The 25,398-nt window shown below is 39.1% G+C and overlaps 1 protein-coding gene across 1 annotated transcript in view; it reads left to right on the forward strand.

The window, feature by feature from the left end:
- The first annotated feature begins 4,163 nt into the window (after positions 1 to 4,163).
- Positions 4,164 to 25,398, forward strand: part of LOC130910145 (GMP reductase 1-like) — a 28,620-nt gene continuing 7,385 nt past the window's right edge. The window contains exons 1-5 of the mRNA XM_057827146.1: positions 4,164 to 4,476; positions 11,465 to 11,584; positions 11,727 to 11,810; positions 18,734 to 18,907; positions 18,996 to 19,077. Coding sequence (XP_057683129.1) covers positions 4,390 to 4,476; positions 11,465 to 11,584; positions 11,727 to 11,810; positions 18,734 to 18,907; positions 18,996 to 19,077 — 547 coding nt within the window. The 5' untranslated portion in view covers positions 4,164 to 4,389. The remainder of the gene's footprint in view (positions 4,477 to 11,464; positions 11,585 to 11,726; positions 11,811 to 18,733; positions 18,908 to 18,995; positions 19,078 to 25,398) is intronic.

Here is a 25,398-nt window from a genome sequence, read left to right on the forward strand (position 1 = left end):
CTGACAGTCCTGGTTGCCCAAATTCCCATCATGCATTTGGGCGGAGCAGAAGATGTTTTATTTCTTAACACATTTAATTGAAAACAACGCAAAACATATTGTATACCATTTGCAGCCACCACTGACAGTCAAGGTTGCCCAACTTCCCATCATGCTTTTGGGCGGAAGAGTTAAGTGAAAGCACAACAAAAATTATATTCCTATCTCTCAAAAAAATAATGTTCACAGAAAGAAAAGCGCTCAATCAAAATAGCTATGCAAAATACACATAAAACTTACTCAGACTTTACCTTGGAATCAATCTTAATTGATTAATCAATCTTAATCTCAAATGAATTTAAAACTCGCCATTGACACCTTGTGGTGTATTTCAATCACTACCTTACGTAGTTAAAGACACTGTGGAAGAATGGCAGTGAGCCCTATGTGACGTCACCACTCGGCGACGTCAACAATGGCGAGCTATTTGATTTTTTTTTTTGATTGAAAATTTTACAAATTTTTTAAAAACGAAATCATTAAGAGGGGTTTTAATATAAAATTACAATAACTTGTACTCAAATTTATCTTTTAAGAACTACAAGTCTTTCTATCCGTAGATCCCTTTAACAGAAAGAATGTTATAATGTTCATGCCATCTTGTGGATTTATTGTTATAATAAACAAATACAGTACTTATGTACAGTATGTTGAATGTTTATGTCCGTCTTGTGTCTTATCTTTCCATTCCAACAATAATTTACAGAAAAATATGGCATATTTTAGAGATGGTTTGAATTGCGATTAATTACGATTAATTAATTTTTAAGCTGTGATTAACTCGATTAAAAATTTTAATCGTTTGACAGCCCTAATTCAAACATTTTTTTTTGTGATTGAAGTGACTTTTTTTTTTGATTGAAAATTTATATTTAGATTGAATTATAAAGACAAATCTATCTCCATTGAAGTGACCCAAAATGTCCCCAAATTGGATGTGACCAATTTGAGTTTTAAGCTGTGATTAACTCGATTAAAAATTTTAGTCATTTGATAGCCCTAATTTGTACACTTAATTTTTTTCATTGAAAATGTTTTCTTTGATTGAAGCGATCCCTTTTGTGTGTATTACGGGTAGGACCGGCGCCAGCCGGCATGCCAGCGAGTGGATGGTTGTGAGTGGCAAGAAGCTTGGGAGACCACTGGAGTGCCGCAACGCTGAAGCAACGGAGCTGTTTCTCCCCGCTCCAGTTCAGAGGCCGGTGGGGTGGCCTGCAAGTGGACCGAGACTAGCCGGGCCAGCAAGCGAGTAGGCGGCCGGCAAGTTGCCGGGGTGATACAGCCCCGTCGCGTCACTGCCAACATTTTTTAACACAATAAACATACCGGTCTGTCCTCGTCTCCCACTGAATTAAAAGTGAAGCCAAACGCTGCGTACGCTTTGTCATATATCCTTGTCTTAGCTTTCGGGATACTTCATTAATCCCGCTCTTTACTGTGTGCTCTTGTTCAATGCAAAAACACTGCACACACAATGAACATGAGAGTACCACTGCCACCCACTGAGTGGATGTGCAATTACACGTTATTCTAGTACGGGAAAAACGTATGTTCCGCAAGGTCACATGCGCCCCCCTGGCATTGCTATTTGAGAAGTCCTGGAATAGGGCATTTACATGGAAAACGTGTCTCTACTTACAGAAATTTTCAGTTTGATCTTCTTCCAGAATCAATTAATTTCATAAGTGGACTGAAACACTGTACACTGAAAACTTCATATATACATGTACAATTAATGAAAATTTATTGATTTACCCTTACAGAATTAAGCACCTTGAATACCACCTCGACAATATCATCCCTTCCTCTCAATATTTAGTCTCGGCAATGCTTAAAATAAGAAATTAAAAAACACAGGAAAAGAGCTTCAGTCAAATGATTTTTTTGACGGGACCGGCTGCGAATGCTCATCTTTCAGCACGAATGACGGCACTTGACGTCCAATCCATTTTGACTGTTTTTTCTGTATAAATGTATTTTAATAACTATACATTACTTCAAAAACGTATACAATTATAAACAAGTGCAGACCAATTGCATCACTCCAATGCTCGCCTTCAGCATAAACTTGGACACTATCAACTAGTTCTCTCCGACTTCTTGAGGTGGACCAGAACCTTCCTTCATAACTGCCAACACAGACTTGCTTGATGCATTGGTCCGTTTTGGGAAAAAGGCCTATTACAACCCGTGTTGTTTTTTATTTTTGAGAATCTCTGAAAATAAGTTGTATTATACAGGTAAAGGATTATTGTGTATATATAAATGATCCCTTGTTTTTCGTGGCTAATGGGAACCAGAACCCTCCACGATAAGTGAAAAAGCGCGAAGTAGCGCCTCCCCACCAAAAAAAAAAAAAAAAAATACTTTTTTTGTGTGTGTGTTCAATGTATTTATTCAGATTTAGCATTGGAAATAGATACATATAAGATATATATATTTTTTAGGGCTGTCAAAATTATCGCGTTAATGGGCGGTAATTACTTTTTTTGATTAATCACTTTAAAATATTTGACGCAATTAACGCACATGCCCCGCTCAAACAGATTAAAATGACAGCACAGTGCAATGTCAACTTGTTACTTGTGTTTTTTGGAGTTTTGTCACCCTCTGCTGGCGTTTGGGTGCGACTGATTTTATGGGCTTAAGCACCCATGAGCATTGTGTAATTATTGACATCAACAATGGCGGGCTACCAGTTTATTTTTTGATTGAAAATTTTACAAATTTTATTAAAATGAAAACATTAAGAGGGGTTTTAATACAAAATTTCTATAACTTGTACTAACATTTATCTTTTAAGAACTACAAGTCTTTCTATCCATGGATCGCTTTAACAGAATGTTAATAATGTTAATGCCATCTTGTTGATTTATTGTTATAATAAACAAATACAGTAATTACTGTATGTACCGTATGTTGAATGTATATATCCATCTTGTGTCTCATCTTTCCATTCCAACAATAATTTACAGAAAAATATGGCACATTTTATAGATGGTTTGAATTGCGATTTAATTATGAGTAATTACGATTAATTAATTTTTAAGCTGTAATTAACTCGATTAAAAATTTATAACGTTTGACAGCCCTAATTTTTTTCACTCTTTTTCCCAAAGTATAATTTTAAAAAAGTTTTATGTATATATATATATATATATATATATATATATATATATATATATATATATATATATATATATTTTTTTTTTTTTTTTTTTTTTTTTTTTTTTTTAATGGGTTTTAAGCACTTCAAATGAAATAATTATGACAAATTTTAAACATGTTACTGTCCCATCAAATTATTTTTAAACAAGAATTAAGTAGAAAAATGCTTGTCTTCACTAAATGCTTCATTGAGTGAGCCCACTCAACTCCGTTCCTTTTCATCACTTACACACAATGAGTTGCCACAGCAACTGTTTAACAAGTTAAACAATGATTGATGCATGCGGCGCTTTGATGTTGAGGCTTCCAGGGATCTGTGGCAAGATCAAACAAAAGACGTCTATCAATTATCGTTAAGCAACTCCAGTGTATTGCCAGAACAAAGAGCAGGGAGGGAGAGCTTGGGACAGCTCATCTGTATTTTTTTTTTTTTAATTGAAAAAAAATCCGATGAACTTAGGGCTCGAAGTTTGAAGCACACAGTATAGGAAGTGACCCAAAAATGTCACCAAATAGGAAGTGACCTGATATCAAAGGTAAGTGACCAGATAGCAATAGGAAGTGACCCAAAATCAACAGGAAGTGACCATGAACATACACGAAGTGACTTGTTATCAACAGGAAGTAAACTGATATTAACTGGAAATGACCCCAAAATGTCCCAGTCGAAATAAATTTGGCATCTAGTGCGGTTAATGGCACCCAATGAGTTTACAACAACCATTTCCCTCAACAAAAGATATAGCCTGGTCATGCAAAAACAAAAAATGGAGTATCAATATGTTTGGAATCAAATATGCGGATACAATATTTTAGTTTTGAAAGTACTTTGATCGCTACTTTTGATAACCCCTACTCCTGTCAGCAGTTTTGCTCGCAATGCTACTGGTGGACAGCGGGTGTGCTCTTTAGCACTGCAGCAACACACTGCAGCAAGTGTGTGTGTGCGCCAGTTATGAAGGAAGGAGGAAGAGGAGGAGGAGGAGTAGGGTGTGAAGGCCCAAATAAAGCCACGGGGGCCGGGGCAGGGCTGGGCCCCCCGGTGCTATAAATACTCTGGCGGCCCGAAGGCTCGGATTTGGTGGTTTGGGCTCGGGACACGGGACCGCCACTGCAGCAGTAGTAGCTTTCCTCAAGGGAATTACATCATCATCATCACCACCATCATCGTCATCATCCGGGATGCCTCGCGTGGACGCCGACCTCAAGCTGGACTTCAAGGATGTCCTGTTCCGCCCCAAAAGGAGCAGCCTGAAAAGCCGCTCCGAGGTAAACCCCGCCGCCGCTGCATCCGGGACGTAAACACGCCCCAAAAATCCCTTTTGCTTTTCATGTTGGCAAACTTGTCAACATGCTGTATTTGGCTAGGAGTTGTTTGTTCTTGTTTCATTTGAGAAAGCTGTTGCCCTTTTAAGGGCCTATGACAAGGGTGGGTTGGGGGGGTTAACCTTCTCCAAAGGTGAAAAACACAAATGTTCCACTTGTCACTAATCAAGCTTTGATTAGAAGAAATATTTATTGACCATGCTTCACATACTGTATGCAAGAGTCAAATCATCGTTCCCTATTGTGATAAAAGGAAATGCTATTCATCTGTTTCAGACACCCCTAAAATATGCAACAAAAACATTTAAAATGTGCTTTTTTTTTTTTACTTCTCCAATCGCCGCCAACTAGTGCTTTACAATACTTGAAGCCAAAACAATATAAAACTTTCTATCGACAATTTACATGACTGTCGTCAATATTGCCATAAATAGACCTGTTTGCGCAATGTACATTCTGGTCAGCAGATGGCGCCCATTTTGCACCGAATTGCTACATTGATCAGATTTTATAATGTCATAGTAGAGTGATCCCTCGTTTTTTGCAGTTAATGGGGAATCCATGCGAAAATCGAAAATCCGCGAAGTATAGGTGGAGCTTATTTACATTAAAATGTTTTTTTCCCCTTTACCCAAAAGAATGATTAAAAAAAGAAACTTATATGAATATGTATATTTTGATAAATGTTTTTTAGCACTCCAATTGTAATAATTATGATAATAATGAGATATATGTAAAATATACAGTATATAAGTAAGCAATGATTTGTACATGCATGGACTTCATTATGGGATTGATGGGTCACAACTGTTATACACTGCACCTCGCCTTCAAGTAGGGGGCCTCCCCAGATCAAAAGGAGTTATTCTCAAACACACGCAGGCAGCGATCAAATGCCAGATTTAGGTTGTAAAAGTACAAAAGCTGTACCGGAAACAGGAAAGATTGTTTCAGGAGTAATTTGTTCAGGGATTTAAATTGATTATAATATTTTTCGTACCAAACGTTGTGAAAAAAATCAATGGGAGAAATTGGCCGCTATGGCATTGGCGTCGTAGTTCACAATATTTACGTATAATAAATGCTAACTGCACGTTTTTTTTTTGCTTTTAACAGAGAATCGAGACTGTTTTACGTCCTTATCTATATAGAATTTAGGGATTTATGCATTTATTCACAAGAATTTTCAGCAGAAAAAGCTCTGTTTTCATAAGGCAGACGCAGCACATTCAACATATTTACGTAAAATAAAAGCTAACTGCCCGTTTTTTGTTTTTTTTTTTGCTTTTAACCAAGAATCGAGACTGTTTTACATCCATATCTATAAAGAATTGAGGGATTTATGCATTTATTCACAAGAATTTGCAACGTAAAAAGTTCTTTGTGTTTCCACTCGGTCAGCTTTGACGGATTTAAAACAAAATACTGTATTTATCTATTTATTTATTGGAATAAAATCTAAGTTGGACTGAGGGCAGTGGTGCGGGAAGTGGGATGCTGAGGGTGCTACAGCACCCCCTGGTGTTGGGAAGGAGGAAAAAGTGTTTTGGTAATTTTTTGTTGTTGATATTGTTAAAAAAATAAATCAGTGAATAAAACATATTGAAACAATAGCATATTTAATTTTGAGGATTAAATATATATGTTGAAAAACTTTTTTTGTTCTGGTTAATACCATGGTCACCACCTAATACCTTGCTTGCTACCAGGTCACTTGAATAAGGCGATATTGGAACAGAATAGTTGACCAGTGTTGTTTTTTGCAGCCCTTTTGATTTTCGTCTTAGTCTTTTGGACGCTAATACCAATTAGTCTTCGTCATATTTTAGTCATTTCAAAATGTTTTCGTCTTCGTCTAATTTTAGTCGACGAAATCTCATGCAAATTTCGTCCAGTTATAGTCAACAGTAAATCAAAATGTTTTCGTCTCTAATATTCAAAAGTTTTGGTCCAAAAATAATATTTTTTATAAAAGGTTTCCAAGTTCCAACAATTTCGAATGAACAGTGACGGACGAGCACATAATAAGCATCTACAAGCATCAACAAATCCATCACGTGAAAAACACTCAGCAGGAAAACAGTACATTATTTTCAAATAATTATATCCACAAACTGTATGTAAAAAAAAGTTGTCCGAGAGTTTAAGAGGACGCTCGACATTAGCAGTGCATAATGCTAATGCTACTGTTACATTTAGTGTGTGATGATCACTCAGCGCATACTTTTTAAAGCTAAAGCAACATTGCATATTCTCTCTTGCCAAGATAAGACAAATCTTACTGTGTGTGTCTCAAAACAAGCAATGGCAAGACTGGAGAGGACCCTAGTGGGTGAGTTAGGGGCTGGGGTGCGCAGCACGTCACATGAGTGACACAACCACACACTGCTACGATGCAGGCTAACAACACATAAAATCTCACTCATTGTGAACATATTACGGAAACTATGACGGACGGATGACTATGACATTTTCATTTCGTTCTCGTCTCATCAGATGAAAACTAGCATTTCTGTTGTTATGTTTCAGTCTCTCAAGACACATTTTTACCTAGTTATCGTCTCGTCATTGTCATGAAAAAATTGTTCGTCGACGAAATATTTTCATTTTTGTCATCGTTGATGAAAACAACACTGCATGACGCAAAAATGAATTAGCGATTTTTTTTCTTCACAAAAACAGCTTAATTTTCTAAAATTTAATTCGTGGTCGAAAATGAAGATGATCATGATAGTTGCTCATTTAGACCGTGGAGAACTTCAAATTGGTAATACACGCTTGCGATGTAGCCATATTATTGCTTGTTGTTGCTCTTGAGCTACCACTATGCAGAGCGCTGTTGTATATTCGTGTGCAATTTATCTGAGTGTTGTGAAAAGTGGGGGTTAAACCGGGGCTTATTGGACCTTTTAGTTTTTAAATGTGTTTGTGTGTCACTGCGCCATCTATCTGCGGGGATTTGCCAAACTGTTTCCTTCCCACAGACTTCCTACTGAGGTGCCTTGATACAGCACTCTGGGAACAGCCTATTTCTTTCTGTGTCTTAGCCTCTTGCTTGAGGGTGTCAATGATGGCCTTCTGGACATCAGTCAGGTCGGCAGTCTTGCCCATGATTTCGGTTTTGAGTAATGAACCAAGCTGGGAGTTTTTAAAAGCCTTAAGAATCTTTCGCAGGGGTTTGGAGTTAATTCGTTGATTCAGATGATTAGGTTAGTAGCTTCTTTAGAGAACCTTTCCATCCATCCATCCATCCATCCATTATCTTCCGCTTAGTCCGGGGTCGGGTCGCGGGGGCAGCAGCTTTAGCAGGGAAGCCCAGACTTCCCTCTCCCCAGCCACTTCAGCCAGCTCCTCCGGCGGGATTCCAAGGCGTTCCCAGGCCAGCCGAGTGACATAATGTCTCCAGCGTGTCCTAGGTCGACCCCGGGGCCTCCTGCCGGTGGGACATGCCCGGAACACCTCTCCAGGGAGGCGTCCAGGAGGCATCCGAACCAGATGCCCGAGCCACCTCAACTGGCTCCTCTCAACGCGGAGGAGTAGCGGCTCGACACCAAGCCCCTCCCGGATGACCGAGCTTCTCACCCTATCTCTAAGGGAGAGCCCGGACACCCTGCGGAGGAAACTCATTTCGGCCGCTTGTATCCGGGATCTTGTTCTTTCGGTCACGACCCACAGCTCGTGACCATAGGTGAGGGTAAGAACGTAGATCGACTGGTAAATCGAGAGCTCCGCCTTTTGGCTCAGCTCCTTCTTCACCACAACGGACCGTTGCAGAGTCCGCATCACTGCAGACGCTGCACCGATCCGCCAGTCAATCTCCCGCTCCCTCCCACCCTCACTCGTGAACAAGACCCCAAGATACTTGAACTCCTCCACTTGGGGCAGGATCTCATCCCCGACCCGGAGAGGGCATGCCACCCTTTTCCGGCTGAGGACCATGGTCTCGGATTTAGAGGTGCTGATCTTCATCCCAACCGCTTCACACTCGGCTGCGAACCTTCCCAGTGAGAGTTGGAGGTCATGGCTTGATGAAGCCAACAGCACCACATCATCTGCAAAAAGCAGAGATGCAATGCTGAGGTCACCAAACCAGAAACCCTCAACGCTTCGGCTGCGCCAAGAAATTCTGTCCATAAAAATTATGAACAAAATCGGTGACAAAGGGCAGCCTTGGCGGAGTCCAATCCTCATTGGGAACGAATTCGACTTACTGCCGGCAATGCGGACCAGACTCTGACACCGGTCGTACAGGGACCGAACAGCCCTTACCAAGGAGCTCGGTACCCCGTACTCCCGGAGCACCCTCCACAGGATTCCCCTAGGCACACGGTCGAACGCCTTCTCCAAATCCACAAAACACATGTAGACTGGTTGGGCGAACTCCCATGCACCCTCGAGGACCCTGCTGAGGGTGTAGAGCTGGTCCACTGTTCCACGGCCGGGACGAAAACCACACTGCTCCTCCTGAATCCGAGATTCGACTTCCCGACGGACCCTCCTCTCCAGCACCCCTGAATAGACTTTACCGGGTAGGCTGAGGAGTGTGATTCCTCTATAATTGGAACACACCCTCCGGTCCCCCTTAAAGGGGGACCACCACCCCGGTCTGCCAATCAAGAGGCACTGTCCCCGATGTCCACGCGATGTTGTAGAGGCGTGTCAGCCATGACAGCCCTACAACATCCAGAGCCTTTAGGAACTCCGGGCGGATCTCATCCACCCCCGGGGCCTTGCCACCGAGGAGCTTACCAACCGCCTCAGTGACTTCAACCCCAGAGATCGAAGAGCCCACCTTCCATGATATGCTAATTTTTTGAGATTTTTGGTTTTTCTTGACTTTTTTTTTTTTTTCCAAAATCATCAATATTAAAACAATAAAAGACTTGAACTACTTCAGCTGTGTGTAATCAGTCTAAAATATATGAAAGTCTAGTGTTTATCAGTAAATTATAGAAAATAATGAACTTTATCACAATATACTCATCTTTTTTAAAAGGACCAGTATACATACATATATAAATATAAATATATATATATATATATATATACATAAATAAATAGAGAGAGAGAGAGAGAGGGAGAGAGAGAGAAAGAAATTGAGCATTATCTGACAGAATTGCAGGGGTGCCAATACTTTTGGCCAGCAGTGTATGCCTGCTTCCCCACCATAGGTGATCGTTACCAGAATGTTTAATAAGACATGAAGTAATTAGATATTTTACCGTAAATAAAATATTAAGGAGCTCAAACTGTTGATGGTAAAACATCATAGCATTCTATTATTTTAAGCTAGTTTTGGTAAATGTTCTTCTCACCGTAATGCATAGCTTTCATGACATTTATCCTATTATGCTAACTTAATATACAGCAGTCTTAAAATTCAAAACCACTCAACACATGTATTAATTTATAATTAGTAGTGTTGAACCAATACCATTTTGGATCCCAATAGCAATACTGACACCCTGTGTGGTATTGGTCGATACTGTGCCGATACCACTGAATGCAATTTGCGCTGCTCCTATATGCTTCAAACTATTTTTTCTCATCACAGCTTAAAAAGTTACAATCATGGCCAAGTGTTAGTGTGATGACCGAGGACAAACGCGACCAGGCACGAGTGAATGGGATGTGTGGAGCAACTGGAGAAAGTGGCGTTTAAAAATAGGAGCCGGCACATTCCCAATATGCACGTGCCACAACAAGTGGCGGATATTTCTTTCATGGCACGACCGGTGTTTATCAAGCAAGCACCCTGTCGAAACACTACCTTTTTGTTGTACATATATATATTTTTTAGGGCTGTCAAACGATTAAAATTTTTAATCGAGTTAATCACAGCTTAAAAATTTATTAATCGTAACTAATCGCAATTCAAACCATCTATAAAATATGCCAGATTTTTCTGTAAGTTATTGTTGGAATGGAAAGATAAGAAACAAGAAGGATATATACATTCAACATACTGTACATGTACTGTATTTGTTTATTATAACAATAAATGAGCAAGATGGCATTAACATTAACATTCTGTTAAAGCAATCCATGGATGGAAAGACCTGTAGTTCTTAAAAGATAATTTTTAGTACAAGTTATATAAATTTTATATTAAAACCCCTCTTAATGTTTTCGTTTTAATAAAATTTGTAAAATTTTTAATTAAAAAAAATACACTAGTAGCTCGCCATTGTTGATGTCAATAATTACACAAAGCTCATAAAATCAGTCGCACCAAAGCGCCAGCAGAGGGAGACAAAAAACACAAGTAACAAGTGGTCATGACACTGCCGTCATTTTAATCTGTTTGAGCGGGGCATGTGCATTAATTGCGTCAAATATTTTAACGGGATTCATTTAAAAAAATAATTAGCGCCCGTTAACGCGATAGTTTTGACAGCCCTAATTTTTTTGTCTTATTTCACGTTTTAATACCCTTTTTGGGGGGAAAAAATGGTCTAAAACCGTAAATATCCTTTTTTTTTAATTAGTTTTTTTAATGAAGTAAAATGGTATATAAAGTATAGTATATAAAATGAAAAAATGATAAATGGTATATATTTCACTTTCATTTATTCATTTTTTTTTTAAACAAAAGTGAGGGAATCACTTTTTTGCATTTAACAAAAAAAAAAAAAAAGAAAAAACTAAATATTCTATTCATTTTAAAATCTTTTTCAAAAATTTATTTTGTGAAAGATAAAAAAAAAAAAAAGGTAAATATTTCCTTCCATTTTTGGACTACGAAAATTTGACATACAATCGATTTTAGCAAAAAACGTGAAGTGAATGTACACTATTTACTTTGGCGGGACACAAAAAAATGAGTCGGCGGGCTGTTGTGGCCCCTGGACCGCCAGTTTGATACTACTGATGAACATGATCCTATGTCACAAAAAAATAGTCACTTGACCTAAGTCTTACCTGTGAACAGGTGGATCTGACGAGGACTTTCACATTCCGCAACTCCGGGCAGACGTACACAGGGATCCCTGTCATCGCCGCCAACATGGACACCACCGGAACCTTTCAGATGGCGCAAACCCTAAGCAAAGTACGTACGGTCACTCAAAATCTCAAATCGGGTGTATAAAAAATGGTGACGATGATAGTCGGAGAGTGGCAGTGAACGTTCGTTCAGTCGCTGCCATCCCTCCGACTTCAACGGCATCCAATGAGTTAATGTCCACTTTCAGCACGCACTCTTCACGGCCATCCACAAGCACTACACCTTGGACCAATGGAAGGACTTTGCTGACAAGCATCCTGAGTGTTTGGAGGTAACAAAGTGCATAAATAACATGTTTTGGGTGGGGGGGAGTAAAAATCCTAACATACCGTAATTTTCAGACTCTTAAGGCGCTACTTTTTCCCCCTCATTTTAAATCCTGTGGCTTATAGTCCAGTGCGGCTGATTTGGTGATTTATTTGGGTTAAAGCAACACTAAGTAATGTTTTGGTCGATTTTAGCGACGCAGGTGGACAAAAGGGGTAGTGTTTCCCTTAAGGAAGATTGCATTCCCCATGAGGACCAGCGCACAGTGTCGTAAAATCATGATCTCCCTGTTGCCTTCAGATGGATTAAACGATATTTGTTTCCAACGACTGTGTGAAGGATGAATAGTAATGAGGCAATGAATCCAGTTGTGGCTAAACATTAGCTGTTGACGATGTTGATAATTAGAAACGTTGATTTTGTACCGTATTCCCCCACCGCTTCCACCCGAACTCGTCAGCACTAAGTGAAAGTCAGGCCAATGCATACACTTTACTATCAGTTGACGGGACACGGGGCTCAGGGCCGATCCGTATGGGGCCTATTTTCACAAACTTAAAATTCAAATATTTTCAAAACCAAAGCCGCTAGTGACCTAAAACCAAAACAGGCACCTCCCTTAGGCATATATGAGTCTCCATGTGCAGCAACATCAAAAAATTCAAAGTCGTTCCCTAATAAAATCCTGATTAATTATTTTTATATAAGTATAACAAAAAATGGCTTAAAATGGCTATACAATTCTCAAATTTTAAGCTACATGCATAATAAATCACCAAATGCAGAGATAATCACCTATATTTTCAGGATCAATGGCAATAGTTAACATCATCAAGTTTTTGCCCAAAATAGCTACTTAAATTTTATTAATTTAGTGCAAGTTTTCAACAGCTAATAAATCAGTCAATTTTCTCATCAGAAACTTAACACTTGAGCCGAGCCGAATCATCTTAATTTTACTCAACAAAAGCAAAATATGCATTTTTCTATTTACAATTACCACTTATTTAGGTTGGATTCCGCTATTGTGTAGAGGTACAAAATCCAACATAGCAGCTGTCACAAAACAAAGAGCTTTTTACGTTGAAAATTCTTTCAATAATTGCTTAAATCGCAGGATTTCTATAGATGTAAATGTAAAACGGTCTAGATTGTAAGTTAAAAGCAAATAAACAGGCAGTTATCATTCATTTTACGTAAATATTAAAGTTATGGTATTGTGTAAACCAACAAGGCGGCCGTCACGAAACAAGGAGCTTTTTAAGTTGAAAATTCTCTTCCCCTAAATAAATGCTTAAATCGTGAATTTTTATAGATATGAACGTAAAACAGTCAATATTCTTGGTTAAAAGCAAAAAAACGGCAGTTATGGTTCATTTTACGTAAATATTTCAAGCAAAAGTTACGGTATTGTGTAATCCAACATGGCGGCCGTCACGAAACAAGGAGCTTTTTAAGTTGAAAATTGTTGTAAATAAATGCTTAAATCGCAGAATTTCTATAGATATGAACATAAAACAGTCTTTATTCTTGGTTAAAAGCAAAAAAAAAAAAAAACGAGCAGTTATCTTTCATTTTACGTAAATATTTTAAACCAAAGTTAAATTAATTTTATCCATAGATGCATTGTTGCTATTTGATATAATAATTACCTGGAACCCTCGACCAAATAACTCTTGAGACACTCTTGCCTGCTTGTATGCAGTAACACATTGGTCCTATTTCCACCTAAATTCAGCGTTAGAACTCAGCGTGCCTGGGTCGGCCCCCTACGGGAAGGCGTGGCGCAATGTCAGTGGGAACTGTCATGTCAACTGATGGTGGAGTCTATTGCCAATGTTTATACTTGAGTGTCCCTTTCTCCTGGTAGCCTCCCTTATTCTTTTTTTTTGTCTCCTTGGACAAAATATTTCGTCTCTTTGTTGCTCTGCCATCTTTGCAGCATTCGCACGAAAGCGTTCACATCAACTTCCGTCTTTATAACGAATGGGGAAAAAGGGAAGTGACGTATGTCGTAAAGCAGTCAGCACATTTGTAGTTTTTTTGTGTAGCAGGGTTCCTGCCACCCTCCTAAAAGTTAATTAGTGCCAGTGAAAGCGATACAGACCCCCTCAAGATATAAAAGAGGTGTCATTCAACTAGTTGTCAGCCGACATAACATCACAAATGTTATGAAAATATTTTATTAAGGTTGAAAAGTTACCTAGTGTTGCTCTAATAGGTAACACGTTATTTGGCAGTAGCGTCATAAGACTGTCATAGACCGACATCAATTCAATTAAATTTTATTTGTATAGCCCTATATCATATGACATGACATTGTCATGGGCATTCATGAATGCTTATGACAGATGTCATTAGGTGTCATCAGGCAAATTTTGTCACTAACTCCATTAATGTCCAGCTCGGATCTTTTACATCCACTCAAAAGTGAGATCATTTGCCGGATGACACTAAATGACATCTTTCATAAGCATTCTTATGACGCCGCTGTTTAATAAGTGTTAATATCTATTGGCGTAAATATCCCATAATACAATCAAATTATAATCAATACATGTCAAATTTGGTGGGTGGTGGCTTATACTCAGGTGCGCATTATAGTCCGGAAATTAAGGTACTTCAGAATTTATAATAGGTATATATTCAGTGGTATGAAAAAGTATCTGAACCTTTTGGAATTTCTCACATTTCAGGTTTTCATATTTTAATGAGGACAGTATGCAAACAATGACAGAAGGGGGAAAAATAAGTGAACCATGACATTTAATATTTTGTGCCCCCCCCCCCCCCCCCCCTTTGGCAGCAATAACTTCAAGCTTCCTGTTGCTGCAGATGAGTCTGGCACGTCAATCAGGACTAATCTTGGCCCATTTTTCTCTACAAAACTGCTGTACTTCAGTCAGATTCCTGTGATGTCTGGCATGAATCACTGTCTTTAGGTCATGCCACAGCATCTCAATGTCTTGACTTTGACATGGCCACTCCTGAACGTGTATTTTTAAGTTCTTCTAAAACCATTTTACTTCTGTGTTTTGGATCATTGTCTGTTACAGCATTCATCCTCTTTTTAGCTTCAACTGTCTGACAGACGGCCTCAGGTTTCCCGGCAAAACGTCCTGATAAACTTTTGAATTCATTCTTCAATTAGTGATTGCAAGTTGTCCAGGCCCTGAGGAAGAAAAACAGCCCCAAATCATGATGCTCCCTCTACCATGCTTCACGGTGGGGATGAGGTGTTGATTTTGGTGAGCTGTTTCATTTTTCCTCCACACACGACGTTGTGTGTTACTCCCAAACAATTCAACTTTGGTTTCATCAGTCCACAAAATATTTTGCCAAAACTTTTGTGGAGTGTCCAAGTGCCTTTTTGCGAACATTAAACGAGCAACAATTTTTTTTTAGACAGCAGTGTCTTCCTCCGTCAAGTCCACCCATGAACACCATTCTTGGCCATAGTCTTACATATATTTTAAGTGTGCACAGAGATATTGGACTGTGCCAGTGATTTCTGTAAGTCTTTAGCAGAAACTCTAGGGTTCTTTCTTTTTACCTCTCTGAGTATTCTGCGCTGAACTCTTGGCGTCATCTTTGGTTGACGGCCTCTTCTTGGGAGAGAAGCAGTGCCAAACTCTCTCCATTTGTAGACAACTTCTCTGACTGTCAATTGATGAACATCCAGACTTTTAGAAATGGTTTTGTATCCTTTCCCAGCTTTATACAAATCAACAATCCTTGATCGCTGGTCTTCGGACAGCTCTTATGACCGAGCTATGATGCACATCAGACAATGCTCCTCATCAAGACAATTCTTACCACAGGTGTGTGTTTTACAGTGGGCAGGGCAGCTTTAAACCACTCATCGGTGATTGGGCACACACCTGACTTAAAATGTTTGGTAAAATTTGGTTTCAATTGCTCTTTAAAGACCAAATGTGAAGTAATTTCATAACATGCCAAATAGGGTCACAATTAAAGTAATTAAACATTGTCCAACAAATAAAGCATGAAAAAATAATTTATATGTTGTATATTTGACAAAATAATCGCGTTTCCGAAGTTCAAGCCTGAAAGGGGACGAATCCGGAAGTGATACGTCACACCGAGAACAGCGATGGCAGCGCTCCATACGGCCGCCATACAAAGCCCTTCAAACAATGATTCAAACAGCGATATTACCAATAGATCGAGCGTAAGGGAGGAGATCCAAGTTTCTGAAGAGTTGGAGGAAGAAGAGGAGGTTGGAATTTTATGTTGGACCGTACATGTATTAGCCAGACGCTAATCAGGATACAAACAGTGCGCCTAGACTACCTGACATGGAATGGAGACATGATCCATCGAGATTACAAGATTGGTAAGATATAGGCTGTTATTATTTTCATGATTTGAAGATGCAGGCATTTGCACATAATTTTATGTTTTTGTCTAACTGATGACATTGTTTAAAAAAATAATAATAATCAGACTTCATGTTCATTTTGGCAGATCCGGCAGTTCTCGTGCATATAAAATAATAATATAAAAACGTTGGGGGGAAAGAAGGAGATAAGTCGTTGATGGCTTTCTCCAATTTATTGTGGCAACAATAAGAAAACAAAATAATAGCGGAGTGCCGCCACATTCGACCGCAAAGTTTTGCTTCTCGCTCAGCTCACCCCCTCGCCTCCTACTACTCACAGCTCTCCAGTCCCAGCGTCTCTTAAGCGGATCGTGCATAGTGTCTTGTTATGAGCTTTTTGTTGACAAAGGCATCGAACACCCGACGTGCTGACAACTCTGTTTCTTTATTAACGTGGAGCTAACAGTACGAACACAGCTTGGGGCTCTCGGCAGGCTGTGCGGAGCGATAGATAGAGCCTGTAGAAGTGGCGTCTAATGGCGTGAAGAAATGTAGTTTTTTCACACAAGCGAACAGATTACAAAGCACCACTTCAGTGTTGTCCCGAGACTACATTTCCCATGATTCACTGCGTGACCTGCGCCGCTCGCTGATTCGCTGCGAGATTAACTCAATGGCTAAGCTAAACCAACACGCTAGTTGTCAGCTGTCACCTGTCAGCGGCTCTCGTAAAACACAAACTAGAAGGATATCATGCGATCACCGTGAAAGAAACGCCGAACCGTCCAAAAGCAATGCAATGCTTGAAGCATGAAGGTGGAAATACATAATACAAATACAAATAAATGTGCACAAACTCACCGGTGGTGTGTCTCTTACGGCAACGTGACCGTGAATTACCGCGATCCCGATCCGCTTATATGCACATCCACACCCCTTTCCCGATTGACAGTGGAATAACCCTTTCAGACAAGATGGTAGATGAGGCACAATTTAAACACGCTTAACCTTGCGAACGCAACAACAACTATGATCGGGGATTTCCACGAGTAAGCTTTCGGCTAACGTCGCTAGCTTCTACTGTTCATTCCCACAACAGTTGGCAGCTCTGCTTTGACAAAGTCATCAGTCATCTATCCAAAAATCCCACTTACTTTTTGGCAAATCCTTGATCAAAAGCAGACTGGTTGAGGAAGCAGGCATCTTCGAAGTGTTTACAGCAAGAACACTACTCGATGATGGCGTGAAATTCATTCACTTAGTGCGAACAAAAGATGTCCATTTACGTGCCCTGCTATCCTTCAGCCACTCATACAACTTTTCTTTAGATTGAGAACAATACATTGCCACACACCGCCGTGGCATCTTACCGAGAAGCAATGCAACAATACTGTGTGTATGGCGGACTTTCCTCGCAGTTCTCGGTGTGACGTCAATTCCGAAGATTTCCGAAGCTTGTCGAAGAAAAGCATTTTCGTTGTCAAGGGCGTTGCTATGGGTTAAACAAAGAATCTGGAAGGGCTGTGTTACAAAAAATAACGAAAATATGCTTATAATTGTTTAGCCATTGATATTATTCAAAAACATGTTTGGCCAACCTTACTTCACATTTGGCCTTTAAGTCTCCTTAGGCAGAGAGTGAGTTCACTTACTTATTTTCCCCCTTCTGTCATTGTTTGCATGCTATCCTCATTAAAAAATGAAAACCTATAAATGTATGGGTGATTTTAGTTAAAGCAAACACTGTATTTTCATCTGTGTGATTTTGACAAAGATCAGATCACATTTGATGTTCATTTTATGCAGAAATGCAGAGAAATTCCAAAAGGTTCAGATACTTTTTCATACCACTGTATGTGTGTTACAGCTTTACAAATTGCCCAAAGTGAAGCAAGTAAAAAGCTTCAAAAAGCAGGATTGCATTGATTGCTGTCTGTCAAGCTGAACAACTTCATGTTTAGTGAGGACAGAACACGTCGTATTAATAAAGTAAAGTAAAAAATAACATACTGTCAGGTTCAATAAGGTAATGTTTACGCAACTAACGGAAAAAACCACCAAAAAAAATCGGACGAGAATTCGGCATCGTTAAGGAAGTCGAGTAGGTCGGAACCCGGGGAGTACCTGTAAATATTAGAGTGGCTCTATTGCTCAGCAAGCAAAGTACAACTGACCCATTTTCTTTAAAATGATAATGTTAATATGAATGTAAGTGCATTTTCTTTGGATAAAGCAAACAATTCATAATTAGGCCCACTGGGAAAACCGCCAATAGTTTGCTCTTTATCTATCCGATTAAATAAGTAAGTGTGCTTTGTGACTAAAATCACTTAACCAACGTCGTAAAAGCTCTGCACGACCTGCAGGTTTATCTTGGTCCGTCGCTGCCGTTTGCCGCAGTGTGACAGAAAAACAACAGGGCAAAGTATAAGTTATTGTAGATTGATTAGCACACAGAAATTGACCAATAGTGATGAGTGCACAATTTCAAAATCAACCAACTTTTAGTTTTTCAAAATAATCCCACTTTGTTGTGCTGCGATTTGCATTTTTTGAGTTACAAATGTGGTTCTTTCGGTTTGGAGCACGTGGCCGCCAGCTCAGGCAGTGGCAGTGGCGACATGGACAAACTTTGCGCCATCGCCGAGGCCGTGCCGGCCCTCAAGTACATCTGCCTGGACGTTGCTAACGGCTACTCCGAGCACTTTGTGCACTTCGTCAAGGCGGTGCGGGAAAAGTTCCCTAAACACACCATTATGGTAGACGCACACACACAGCACAAATACTCCACTACTTTATTTGAGTATTTTTTAATATTGCTTTTTTCTGGCTTCTTTTGGGCGCCAGGCGGGTAACGTGGTGACGGGCGAAATGGTGGAGGAGCTCATCTTGTCCGGCGCTGACATAATCAAAGTGGGCATTGGACCAGGTAGGCGCATTTTTTTTTTTTAGCTTTCATTGCTGTGTCATATGCAAACTTGTTATAAATAATTAGATTTTTAAAAAACTCAACAATTGATGTTTGTGTATTGCAACAGCACAACCTAGTGGGTCACTGATCATAGTAATAGGAGCTGGCCCCTCCCTGTTAAATTGGATTGGACGTCTGTCTATGTCAATCCAATCCAAACCAATTCAAAAATAATGCATCGAAAATAAAACATGATTGAAATAATCTTAAATAGGATTAAATAATCTTGTTTCAATGCCATCGTTGGCAAGAGACATCCAATCCATTTAGACAGGGAGAATTCATGAAATAACACTATAGCCAAATAAATTGGGAGGTTATTGATGTCTCAAAGTTACAGTGGTACTAGGGTGTAGGTTTGCATAGGGATGGTAGGGACATAACACTAGCAACTTTTCAGGATGCTCAAATTGTCCCCACCAACTTTTAAACAACCTTATTTGCATTATATAATGAGTTCACTTATATAGGTAATTTCGATTGTCTTCCCATATGTGGTAATGATACACTGTTAAAAAAAAATCTGTAAAATTTACGGTAAAATACTGGCAGCTGTGGTTGGCAGTAGCTCGCCGTTATGGTTAATATACAGTGACAATGTAAAAGATATCACAAAACACCAAAAAAAACCAGTCTGTATAATATACGGCAAAATACCAGCAGCTCTGGTAGCCTGCACTGTAAAGAAAAAACTACGGTGACAATGTATTAATCATCAAATTCCTTCAACTGTGGCTGCCGGCAAAGTCATAATTTACGGTAAACTACTGGCAACCATAGCTGCCAGTAGTTTACCGTAAATTATACAGATTTTTTTTTCCAGTACCGTAACGACTTTTGCATTTACACTGTGAATTTTACGGTAAACTACTGGCAACCATAGCTGCCAGCAATTTTCCCATTAATTTTTCATGTGTCTGAGAAGACCCACAAGCTCCCTGAGCACACTGTGGACCACGGTGAGCAACATCAGATGTGTACACGGAGGCCACACACCAGTATCACGCCTGTTCAAAACCGTGGATCATAATAGCAAGTTACATGGCTTATTAAAAGAATGAAATTACAGCAGAAATATTCATTAGTTTACTTTTAGTACAGTATAATTGATTTGGCCCGCTTAAAATGAAAAAGACCAAAATCTCATTGTCCATTAGAGATGGGCGATTCCAGTGATTTTGGATTCGTTCCGATACCAAGTAATACCAAGGCCAAATATTGCGATCCCGATCCGATATCGAAAGTTCATATTATATATATATATATATATATATATATATATATATATATATATATATATATATATATATATACAGTGCCTTGCAAAAGTATTCGGCCCCCTTGAATCTTGCAACCTTTCGCCACATTTCAGGCTTCAAACATAAAGACATGAAATTTAATTTTTTTGTCAAGAATCAACAACAAGTGGGACACAATCGTGAAGTGGAACAACATTAATTGGATAATTTAATCTTTTTTAACAAATAAAAAACTGAAAAGTGGGGCGTGCAATATTATTCGGCCCCTTTACTTTTAGTGCAGCAAACTCACTCCAGAAGTTCAGTGAGGGTCTCTGAATGATCCAATGTTGTCCTAAATGACCGATGATGATAAATAGAATCCACCTGTGTGTAATCAAGTCTCCGTATAAATGCACCTGCTCTGTGATAGTCTCAGGGTTCTGTTTAAAGTGCAGAGAGCATTATGAAAACCAAGGAACACACCAGGCAGGTCCGAGATACTGTTGTGGAGAAGTTTAAAGCCGGATTTGGATACAACAAGATTTCCCAAGCTTTAAACATCTCAAGGAGCACTGTGCAAGCCATCATATTGAAATGGAAGGAGCATCAGACCACTGCAAATCTACCAAGACCCGGCCGTCCTTCCAAACTTTCTTCTCAAACAAGGAGAAAACTGATCAGAGATGCAGCCAAGAGGCCAATGATCACTCTGGATGAACTGCAGAGATCTACAGCTGAGATGGGGGAGTCTGTCCATAGGACAACAATCAGTCGTACACTGCACAAATCTGGCCTTTATGGAAGAGTGGCAAGAAGAAAGCCATTTCTCAAAGATATCCATAAAAAGTCTCGTTTAAAGTTTGCCACAGGCCACCTGGGAGACACACCAAACATGTGGAAGAAGGTGCTCTGGTCAGATGAAACCAAAATTGAACTTTTTGGCCACAATGCAAAACAATATGTTTGGCGTAAAAGCAACACAGCTCATCACCCTGAACACACCATCCCCACTGTCAAACATGGTGGTGGCAGCATCATGGTTTGGGCCTGCTTTTCTTCAGCAGGGACAGGGAAGATGGTTAAAATTGACGGGAAGATGGATGCAGCCAAATACAGGAACATTCTGGAAGAAAACCTGTTGGTATCTGCACAAGACCTGAGACTAGGACGGAGATTTATCTTCCAACAGGACAATGATCCAAAACATAAAGCCAAATCTACAATGGAATGGTTCAAAAATAAATGTATCCAGGTGTTAGAATGGCCAAGTCAAAGTCCAGACCTGAATCCAATCGAGAATCTGTGGAAAGAGCTGAAGACTGCTGTTCACAAACACTCTCCATCCAACCTCACTGAGCTCGAGCTGTTTTGCAAGGAAGAATGGGCAAGAATGTCAGTCTCTCGATGCACAAAACTGATAGAAACCTACCCCAAGCGACTTGCAGCTGTAATTGGAGCAAAAGGTGGCGCTACAAAGTATTAACGCAAGGGGGCCGAATAATATTGCACGCCCCACTTTTCAGTTTTTTATTTGTTAAAAAAGTTTAAATTATCCAATAAATTTTGTTCCACTTCACGATTGTGTCCCACTTGTTGTTGATTCTTGACAAAAAATTAAAATTTTATATCTTTATGTTTGAAGCCTGAAATGTGGCGAAAGGTTGCAAGGTTCAAGGGGGCCGAATACTTTTGCAAGGCACTGTATATATATATATATATATATATATATATATATATATATATATATATATATATATATATATACATACAACAACCCACAACCCTGCAGTGTTCTCAGCCATTCTTATGATATCTAATGTACAACTACATCAAGCACTCAAAAACTAGTCTCTTTGTGTCAAATATGCTTTGCAATGGAAAACTGCTGCTTTTAATAACGAGCAAAGCAGTTTCCCTCAAACTCACAAACCAATCCATCAACAACAAACTCTGATTAGTCAGTTTCACTCTTTAACCATGACCCTTAAATTCATATGCACAGAACATTTCCCTGCTACACGTTGTATTTGATCAAATTTTAATCTATCTAAATTATTTTATGATCTAATTAAAGAACGAATTAATAGTAGCATGTTACCGCTCTCAAATGGTAGATCAGTAAAAACAAATCCAATAATCAATAGTCACTTGCCGTTTTTGAATTTTATTTTACTAACACAATTTTCAAACAGATTTTGAAATAAAAATAAAATTATAATAAAAATAAATAAATAAATTTAAAAAAACAGATCTGGAAATAATTGAAACAGACCCTTAACAAAATAAAAATAAGTAGCAACAAAACATAAGAAATCAAGCATTTAATTGTTTGTAACATAAAAAAATATGGAAAAACATTTCATGAAAAAATAAAAATATGAAACATACATTCACAAGAAATAATAATAAATGAATAAGAAATAATAAGGTTAAGTAAGAAATTAGGCATTAGAGGGGCGGAGGAAAAGCATGCTGTTCGACACAGGATAGGGACGTGAATGGGGGCGGGAGCACACGCCGGTGCACTGCTTATGTGTGTGCACTGCTTAGGGCGTTTAGAATGCGAAAGGGAAAAGTAGTACAAAAAGTGTGCACAAAAATATACCCAAAAATTGACAAAGAAAATATAATATATTAATTCCAGATATCGATACTTTTGCTTGGGGATCGATACCTAAAATTTAACGCGCTGGATCGAAATATCGATATTTTGGTATCGATCCGCCCATCCCTATTGTCCATGAGATGTGTACTATGTTATATGAGAGAGTCCTGCTTTGGCCTGGGTAAGGTCCAATTGAGGCATGGGTGAGTTGATAAATAAAACATATTAAAAAACCACAATGCATCACAGTATATCAAACTCCCACATTAAAAATGTTCAGACAATCAGCACACCCAAGATTCCTATTCTCTGTGTCTGAGCAGCAGTGTTGTTAATCTTACTTTAAAAACATAATTAATTACAGTTACAAATTACTTCTCCCAAAAAGTAATTGCGTTAGTAACTCAGTTACCTGAATGTAAGAGTAATTAGTTACTTGGCAAAGTAACTGGTGATAATTTTCATGTTTTGTTTTTTTTTTCCTCAAAAAATAAAACAAAAACAAAACAAAAAAACATTGGTCACACAATGTGAAGTTGAATTACTTGCCTTCTGTCTACTTTTGACATGTGGAAGTTTTAAAACTGTTTCATCATTTAAGGATAGATTCAAGTCAAGATTTTGGAGTATTTTAGATAAAAAGTTCCATAGGTTCGCTAGGAAGGTTCTCTACAACAGAGCCTTCCTAAGAAGTCTACTGCTTTAAGATGGCGGCTGTTTACTAACGCATCTAGTTCCTATACTGGACATGTTGCTAACGCCGCCGTGTCTGTCATTTCGCATGTAGTTCTATATATATATGTGATATCTACCATGTCTACCATATCATGTGAGCTTAGTTTGTAGGCTATCGGCTACAGTCAGGTATTATCAAAGCCACCTAGCGCCGCGTTTGCTCGGCGTCACAACTTTTTTGCCTCCTCCCCACTCCTGCTCTGCTCTGTTGTCTCGGTGAGTCCGTCTCCTTCAGACTTTTCTCGCATCATTCAATCAATATAGTAACGCATAGTAACACACGCCTTTCCATCCTCAGTAACGGTAACGGTGTTGCCAAGATGAGAAAAGTAATTAATTAGATTACTCACTACTGAAAAAAATAACGCCGTTAGTAACGCCGTTATATTGTAACGCCGTTATTAACAACACTGCTGAGCAGCTACACTGCAAAAACACGCCTCCTTAAAACTAGTTAAATTCCCGTGTTTGCAGTGTAAATCTACAAGAAATAAGTGAAATTATCTGCCAGTGCTTCAAGAAATTTTTCGCTCAGATTTCTTGAAAAATGGCTAATGGAAAATAAACTTAAAATACTTATTTCAAGCAATAAATTAGTATATATTAGTATATAATCTTTAAATAGCTTTGAAAGGTCAGAAATGTTTGTAATTCAAGAATACATATTGTTCAAAACATTATTTGAAAGCATTTTTCTCGACACCTGTCGCTCATTGAGTTACGTTGCAAAATGGTACAGAAAACAATTTTGTTGTGTAGCGCTTGCAAAGATTGGCTGCTGAATTTTGCTTCAGTACATTAGCACTGGAGTCAAACTCACTTTTCTCCACCAACGGGAGCGTCGCATTGCAGCATCGAAAGCACCAACGGGAGCGTCGAGTTGCCGCATCGAAAGCACAATTGGGAGCGCCGTGTTTCCGTATTGAACGCACCAGTATAAGTGTCGTGCTAACACATCACAGCGGCGCCTACAATTGTCCTAGTAACGTTGCCGTATCGAATGCACCAATAGGAGTGTGGCGCTGACATATCATTGCGGCGCTAACAGACAGTAGTCCTATTGCTGCTATAATACGTTTCTGTTGAATTTTATTTTTCTGCGCTTCATGGATTTTCTTGTACACTGAGTGTGTGCAAACAGTGCGGGTTGCGCACGCGCGCAGTTTAGAGGGAACATTGGCTGAAATTACATTTACACTGTGAAATTTACGGTAAACTTACCGGTCACCACAGCTGATAGTAGTTTACCGTAAATTATACAGTTTTTTGCCATTACCGTAATGACTGTAACCTTGCCGGCAGCCACAGTTGAATGGCCACAGCTAGATTTTTTGGGGATTTTATGGGTAAAACACGTTAAAATAAAAATGGTTGCGATGCAGAAATCGAAAACATCAAGGAGTGGTCAAGATGTTCTTTTTCATATATTTACCCCTTTAAATTTTTTTTGTTTGTTTGGATTTTTCTTTGTTTTGATCGATTATTTTCATCTAACATATCGGAGAAAATGCGACAGTAACAAAAAAAATACAATTAAGCGATAGTTATGAGGTAGATATCCATGACTTATTTACAGACACCATTTTTTCAACTGTTAATTTGTTCAGGGGGCCGGGCCAAATGTGGAGGCGGGCCGTATCCGGCCCGCGGGCCGTAGTTTGGGGACTCCTGATTTAAGTTATGCTCAATTGTTGTAAC

This window comes from Corythoichthys intestinalis, chromosome 22 (genome assembly GCF_030265065.1).
Source record: "Corythoichthys intestinalis isolate RoL2023-P3 chromosome 22, ASM3026506v1, whole genome shotgun sequence".
In the NCBI taxonomy this organism is placed as follows: domain Eukaryota; kingdom Metazoa; phylum Chordata; class Actinopteri; order Syngnathiformes; family Syngnathidae; genus Corythoichthys; species Corythoichthys intestinalis.